This window comes from Folsomia candida, unplaced genomic scaffold (genome assembly GCF_002217175.1).
Source record: "Folsomia candida strain VU population unplaced genomic scaffold, ASM221717v1 Fcan01_Sc010, whole genome shotgun sequence".
Lineage (NCBI taxonomy): Eukaryota > Metazoa > Arthropoda > Collembola > Entomobryomorpha > Isotomidae > Folsomia > Folsomia candida.
This window is the reverse complement of record NW_019091202.1, coordinates 672424-680641: the sequence shown is the minus strand read 5'-3', so window position 1 is coordinate 680641 and position 8218 is coordinate 672424. Positions and strand designations below refer to the sequence as shown.

At 36.2% G+C, this 8218-nt stretch overlaps 1 protein-coding gene across 1 annotated transcript; it reads left to right on the top strand.

The window, feature by feature from the left end:
• Positions 1–1628: 1628 nt before the first annotated feature.
• Positions 1629–4975, top strand: LOC118436718. The gene is made up of 4 exons (XM_035855288.1): positions 1629–2102; positions 2693–3018; positions 3631–3921; positions 4434–4975. Exons 1-4 carry the CDS (start codon positions 1715–1717, stop codon positions 4908–4910), a joined length of 1482 nt encoding a protein of 493 aa, XP_035711181.1. The 5' UTR covers positions 1629–1714; the 3' UTR covers positions 4911–4975.
• Positions 4976–8218: the final 3243 nt, after the last annotated feature.

The window sequence follows — 8218 nt, the reverse complement described above, 5'->3', positions numbered from 1 at the left end:
AATCATAGCATTTTTAACAAGTTCTTACATACATTTTACTATAAAAATCTATAACGCTTAACCTGAATAATCTCTATTTATATGAATCGAATATTAAACATCCAATCAAATTTGCCCTAACCGCTCCAAAATATTAAGTACATAAACTTTCATCCACAATTTAATCTAGTACGTATAAATAAATTATTCCTAAAATATGGGGCACAACATATTTACATATGTACTTCCACGATAACTTTGTAGCTGTATTTATATGGAGTTTACTACATAAAATATGTATTACTTGAAAATAACCCACTTATTTTTAGAATCGGAATTTATCGGAAGATTAGCCAGACTTTAAACCAGGCATGATTTTAATTTAGGTCAATAGAATACTTCATAAATTCATAACTAGGCCAGTCACTCTACCTTGACACAATTTACGCAGTCCTTTTGTAACATTGTAAAATCCATAAATTCCGTAAAAATACATATGCAAATATATGTTTGTACAAACTTTTAAGCAACTTTTACATACAAATATTTCTAAGGAAAATTGGTTCACAAATTTGTATAAAATTTGGGTAAAACAGTTAAAGGGCGTCATTTTATTTTGTAAAAATTTGTAAACTTTTTTTACAAGATGCGTAGATTTTACGAACTGGGTGAATTGGCTCTCTGTACGTATGAAACGTTATTTCTGAGATAGCGAGAATTATTGAATAAAACAAACTGAATTGCGTAGATATGTTCAAAAATATACATTGATATATGTAGATTTGTATGTATGCATGTTTGGGAATATGGAATTGTGTCATGTGCGGACATTTTAAGAATAAATATTTCAATATTGATTTTAATTTTACTTTTACCCAGTACGTATTTATTACATTGCGACCCAGTCATTTATAAACGAATTACTAATTTAACGACAGTTTCATGATGGGACCAGGGTTTGGAAAATTATATTTATCACAACGCGATTTTTGAAGATGATTAATATTTTGTCGGATTTCTGTGTTTATGGGGGAAAATGAAACAAATTGTGGATTCTGCATAAAATTCTGAGCATTTGCATACATGCACTCCAAATATTTACATAAATTTGACTAAAAGTTGCTCAAGATTGAGGAAAATTTGCGATGACACAACTGTTGTGTAAAATTTACTGTAATGAAAGTTAAGATTTATCCAATGTTGTAGAATTTTCGCTTAAATTAAATCGCTTAACTTCGTTGGGAGAAGTTTGCGAGTTGTTCCATCTCAAATTTACTCAAGACAATTAAAATTTTCATTTTTGCAAAAAAATTATCGCACAAATTTCGTATCCAAAGTATTTTAAAGTTCAAAGTTTAATTTATCTTTCGATAATTCGTGGCTTCACGTCCCACAAGGATTAAATGTTTATGTATTTTGAGTTATTTTCATGAGCTAATCTACATATTTGTGAATTTGACTTACTACCAAAAACAAACATTTCTGGATAAAAAATTTGCATTTTTGTTAATCCCCCCATCATAAAGACAAAAGACCAATTATACTGATATCACAACCCGCATTAATTACCCGAAACCCTGGCCACCTCTTTTATAATGAATGTTTAAAACGGGGTAAAATCAATATGAACGAACCATCTCCATGACAATTTTAGTGGAAAAGTCACCACACAAATTTCTCCTCCTAGACCAACCAACAAGTCGACTTTATTTACGTCTCATCCTAATTTTTCGTCATGGAATACACAATTTTAGCGACATCCTGTCCCCCAGGGGACGAGTGGGAGGTCCCTGTCCCGGCCACCTTCTGCCCTAAATTATCCCACCAGGCGACCAACCGTGACAACAAGCCGGCCACCCTGCTCCTGGATCCGGACGATTTTACCAACTTGGAAAAATTTGAGGAAACTTTGAAAACCTGTGGAAACCTGGTTTCTGTCCAGATCGAGGGAAAGTTGAGTGAACAAGGGAGCTCCCGATTCGGGTGGGATCACTACGCCAAAATCCTGCAGCTGGTGACCCAGTATTGCGGGGGGAGGTTGGAATGTTTCTGTCTCGCGGTTAATAGGACGAGTGAAGTGTCACAGGTCGAGGGAAAGCTCAAGCGGAGGATGGAGAGTGAAAGTAAGGGGACTGGTAAAATATTGAGGCACGAGAAGCTTTGTAACTATGTAAATGTCTAACTAGTTTACTGGTAAAAACCGTAGAATTTGGGCTAAATTTCTGTAAAAATCGGGTCTATTTTTACAAAAAAATCAATAGGAAACATTACATATTTGTCGCGTAATTATATAATCAAAATTTACCACATTACAAAACTGTACGTAATACATCTCGCATGCATATACATATTTAATTGAATTCAGTCATTGAAAACTCTTAAAATTCGTGCATTTTGTAAAATAATTTTACAAACTTTACAAAATAAGGGGAAGTCATGATCTGAGGATGTACTTATACAGAAATTTATAATCTTCATAACTCCTAAACTTTGTAGAATTTACGAGGTTTGCGATGTTCTGAAGTCCTGCGTGAATTGTCTTATTGATTAATATGTAGATACCTTAATGCAACCAGTCTCATAAATTGGATATTCTAAACGACGTTGAGTATTTTGTGAAAAATGCATTATCCAATTTACACGGTTACAAAGCCTCACGTGAATGATGTATCAACAAAAATACTTAAAAAATAATACTTCTGATTTTTCTTAGAGCGTGAATATCACCCACATTCTCAGATCTGGGACGATTTCGTGACCGCCGTGGCGCCCACGTTGCGCCACATTTCCCTCCCCACGACCTCGTTCCCCTATCACATTCCGCGCTTCGCGTTCGAGCGCCTCATCCTCGAGGCGCCCAACTTGGATCAAATCTCGCTCGCAGGGGAACCTCCGAAATGGTCTTCGCTTTACTTGAACCGCGCCGAGCTTGGGGGATACCACGCGATCCGGAGGAAGGACCCCTTCACGTGTCTCATCTCTGTGCAGATCGGCTATGTCGACTTGTCGGACGGATGGATGCTCAACGAACTGAGACACGTGCGTAAAATTATTTGGGGTCACATGTCGCATTACATTTTTATGTACACCCTTAAAAATAATGTTACCATTTTGGCATTTTACGTTTCAAAAGGTTAATAGTATTTTTAAGAGTGTGAGTAAGTACCAGAGTTACGCTACGTTTGACACTCTTAAAACGTTTAACATCCTGGAGAAAATTGAATAAGAAAATCCTTCAATTTTATTCCTGGTTTCAACAAACTTTGAATTTTTCACAGAAACAAAATTGATTTGGATAAGATGAATTCTCGGTTTTCTAAAATATTAAACATGAAATAGGGACATAAAGATTTAGATTTAAGATTTCTAAACAGAAATTGGAGACTAATTTCTGATGCATCTACATTTTAAAAAACTTTCAAGTATAATGTAACAAATTTTTCGTGAGAAAAGACCTGTAAAAATTTATCGCAAGAAATTACACTTTTTTTGTATGCATAAAATCGGTACATATTTTTTAACAGTGCAGTACAAAAAATGTAGAAAAGTTGCAAGAAATCCATTATAAAATTACGGATACCTATTTTTGAAATTTAATACATCTGTAATTTAAAAAAAAAACACTATTTATCTTGATAATTCTATTTTTAGTTTGTCCACCTGCGAAATCTGCACCTGTACTTTGACCAGCTACCCGTGGGGGAGGGGACCTTGGACCTGACCGGTTTCGACAAGCTGGTCTCCCTCGCCATCACGCCGCACGAATTCGGCGTCATTTTCGACACGTGGAAAACCCTGCAGAGGAACGAAACCCCGGTCGACCTCGAGTTCCCGGAGGCCTGCAAAATTACAAAGCTGGACCTGCGCGGTCTCATTATGAAGGATTCTTTCTGGACTGGATTACACGAGAGGGTTCTCACCCTGATGGAATTTACTTATTGCGTAAATCTCATAAAAATACGATTGTGTATCGTTTCATTAAAATCTGGTGCAATTAGGGGAATCTTTGTAAACTTTACAAAAACAAAATTCACTGGTTTTATATTATTTTCCAAGAATCGATTCATAAAACTTTGTTAAAGTCTCAATTTTCTAAAAATTGCACACTTTACACATATATTTACTCACCTTACACAAAACTTTTATTTTTGTAACCGAATGTTTTACACAGTCTACAAAAAATGTAAGCAATGTAAGCATATCAGGGTCCATAAAAATTTCCCCACACTTATTTACACACTTTACAAATACCAGAGTAAACAGCAGTATTTATATACTTAGCAAAATTACGAAGTTAACAGGGTACCAAATATTCCACATGTGCATTTTGAATCTAATTTACTCAATTTTTATTATCACATTTCGACTCCACAAAACTTCTACAAAATATTTTTTTTGCAAAGTTTACAAAAATTGGCGTTAAACCAAACTCATCAAATTTGACATGTATTCAGGTGGCCCACGCCCCGATCAGCTTGATCGACCCGAAATCCTTCACTCGTCTCGATTCTCTCCAATTTCTATCGCTCAATGTTCCCATAAATTATTGGAACGACGACGTCATGACGCTCCTCTGGCATACCGGCGGCCCCTTCCGCCTCCACCTCGCCAACGTGCAAGACTCCGATGTCGCCGTGGTCGACGAACTCGTAAACCTCCGAATTTTGGGAAGTTTCCAAAACCTGGAGTGGATCGCGCATAAACGCGACAAAATCTGGATTGAGGTCGAATTTGCGAATTATCAGCAGGAAGATATCCACGCGGAGGAAAGGGCGACAGTTTCGCAACAAAGCAAGAATTTCAAAATCGACTGGAAAAACGTTCATGCCGAAATAAACGCCGCGAATGAGGCGGAAGATGACGAATATGGCGAAAAGAAGGAGCCACTACCGGCCAAATGGGTGTTAAAGGCGGTCTATAAATGCGATTAATGTGAAAATGTCAAAATATGTGTCAAAATTCAAATATGATGGAATAAAGTTAGGTTATATTTGCATTCCTGTGTTTTTTTGGCAGCAATATGAAATGTGGATAAACAATTAAAAGAGCACGTAGAGTTTATGTGCATGCATATAAAAGATAAACATATGCATATTTATAGGTGCGAATATGTAAGTTCGCACATTTTTTAAGTGTTTTCATATGCGAATAACACAATCTGCACATGCACATACATATACACATATGTACATATGCATTAAAATTATTTTTAATTCATTGCATGACAAATGTTCCACACGTGCTCAAACGAAATTAAATATCGTCGTATTAATTCGAAAACGACGTAAGTGCAGTCGTGTGTTAATTCGAAAACGACGTAAGTGCAGTCGTGTGTTAATTCGAAAAAGACGTAAGTGCAGTCGTGTGTTAATCCGAAAAAGACGTAAGTGCAGTCGTGTGTTAATCCGAAAAAGACGTAAGTGCAGTCGTGTGTTAATTTGAAAAAGACGTAAGTGCAGTCGTGTGTTAATCCGAAAAAGACGTAAGTGCAGTCGTGTGTTAATTTGAAAAAGACGTAAGTACACAATAAAATTTTGTAAAAGGACGTAAGTGCAATTATAACTTTAACAACTGGTCAGTTTGTGTTCAAAATTACTTCGTAAGTTTAAATACATATTTATATATTGGAATGTGCAAAATATTTATGCATGAAACTATGTAACTCTTTGGAGTTTGTCAAAAATTAAATTATATATATTTTGAATGCATATATATAACTATTGGTTGTGAAATTTCAAAATCTCGGTTTGCGGAATCATACGTATGACCCTACGGGGAGGATCCCGTCATATTTTGGGGCCAATCGGACCACACCCCCTCGCTTCCATGGGGTGTGGTCGTAGCAAAATGAGGCTTTTACAAAAATTGAATCCATGGATGAAATAGAGTAAAAGTAAGTGTTCCTGAGTTGTGCCACACCCCCTCGAGCCCAGGGGGTGTGGTCAGGGCAAAGTGAGATTTTTACAAATATTTAATCGAACACGTAGGAGATATAAAACAGTAAGATTGATTTATTAATTAGGATTGATAAAACAGTAAAACATGTAAGATGCATTATTCTTCAGAGTGGCAAGATAGAATGAGGAAATCTCAATTATTTTGTTATTTTTAGATAATTCAGATTCGGCAATCTTTGTTTTCTTTGCTGTATCGCATTCTCAGCATTTTTGCGCTACTTTATTTACTAATGGAATTATTGATGAAGATGAAAGATTTACTTCAATAAATATAATATACATATTTAAATTTAAATTTTAAACTTAATTAAATATAATTAGTTTTGAAAAACTGACCTGTTGTTAAAATTATAATTGCACTTACGTCCTTTTACAAGATTTTATTGTGTACTTACGTCTTTTTCGGATTAACACACGACTGCACTTACGTCTTTTTCGGATTAACACACGACTGCACTTACGTCTTTTTCAAATTAACACACGACTGCACTTACGTCTTTTTCGGATTAACACACGACTGCACTTACGTCTTTTTCGGATTAACACACGACTGCACTTACGTCTTTTTCGAATTAACACACGACTGCACTTACGTCGTTTTCGAATTAACACACGACTGCACTTACGTCTTTTTCGAATTGACACACGACTGCACTTACGTCGTTTTCGAATTAATACGACGATATGCATGTATATACGTCCTACATATATAGTTTAAGGAGACATAGAGAAGCTTGTATATACCTACCTGTATCATATCTAAAGATGTTGTTGTTCCGTTTAAACTCGGAATTATGAAAAATTCTGAATTTACCCCTGTTTTTACCATACAATCCTCACGTCCTCACTCTCATTACTAATAGGATAGCAATGGTGACGTTCCGCGACGTATCGTAAGCTAACGGACTGCATATGTGCATGTGTATGTATAATCATAAATATACATATATACATATGTACAGGCCGCGCATACATCTACTTTTTGGTTATAATCATAACCCCATTTCTAAGAGTGTAGCATTATTTTTAAGACTAGATTGAATTATCCAGCACATCCATTAATCTATCAACATACAAATATACACTTACAGATCAAACGATATGACTGCGCTTATCGTACTCCGTCACAATTATTTGACCGGCGCGTAACACGTGGAGATTGAAGTTGATCGTGTCTGTCGTTCCATTAACGGCGGTCTGTAGGAAAACAAAATTATCTCAAAGTAATCAGTTATACATAAAGGGCATCCCAAAAGTAAAGAGCAGCTCGGTCAACCATTGATTTTAAGGGTACGGGCGGGAAAAAATTGATCAGAGATAAGTCATATTTTAGGTAATGTCATGTAGATTAAGACAACTGATTTCAGATTTCATCAAAAAATCTTATCTATGTAATACACGAGCCGGAATCCAAAAATTCGGAAGTGTCGATTTTCACTCGCACGAAAATTCATATCGGCGTGATTAGAAAAAGACGATTGATTACTTCGCCAGGCAAGGAAAACGTAGATTCGTTGTCGACCTAATAATTACAAGATGTGAGCTTGCCGGTGACATGAATTGCAAAAAAATATCAGGTCAGGCGGTTATCCAGTCGAAGAAAAGAAATGTCGAGAAAATTAGGATGTTCTCAAAGAAGCGTCCCGCAACTCCATGATTGCCGTATCCACAACACAAAAGATATCAAACTCAACGATATGTCGAATTAAACTTCACGTCTTAGGCATGAAAGGGTGTGTAAAGCAATCGGCAAAGAAAAATGTACGGACCCAGCACCATCAAGCTAAAACAGCATGCAGAAAAATTTCCAATAAAGGGTTGAGCAAACTCGTGGTTATTTATGATGAAATCTAAGTGACCACTGACCCTGATCATGTTCCCGATCGTACATATTTTCAAGCAACTACTCCAGTAGATGCAAAATGCGAAGATAGACTAAAGCCAAAGACAATGTTTCAAAAGAAAACCTTGGTTATTCATGCCCCCGAACACATTGGATGAGATACACAAAAACCAAACAACGATAAAAATGTACCTCAAACACGTGGTATCGAGAACTTCTGGGCCAATTGTCGAGGACAATGTTCTAGACGAGAGAAAAAGTTTGCAATCGTTCGTGGATTTCGAAAGTTTGGAGCAGAATCGCAAAGGACATTTAGGAAAAACCGTGAAAACGACCCTTCGGCGGAGCTCGGAAGAACCTAATATCTCTAAGTTACAATGGGATAGGAAATTGGTTTAACGATTAAACTAACACATACAGATCCTAAGCTTTTGTGTAA

Bases quoted from the DNA above. Each gene is read 5' to 3' on its own strand.
- LOC118436718 (XM_035855288.1), top strand. From the start codon at position 1,715: ATGGAATACACAATTTTAGCGACATCCTGTCCCCCAGGGGACGAGTGG. The intron at 2,103-2,692 runs GTAAGGGGACTG...GATTTTTCTTAG, and splicing joins GCGGAGGATGGAGAGTGAAA to AGCGTGAATATCACCCACAT. The intron at 3,922-4,433 runs GTAAATCTCATA...ACATGTATTCAG, and splicing joins TGATGGAATTTACTTATTGC to GTGGCCCACGCCCCGATCAG.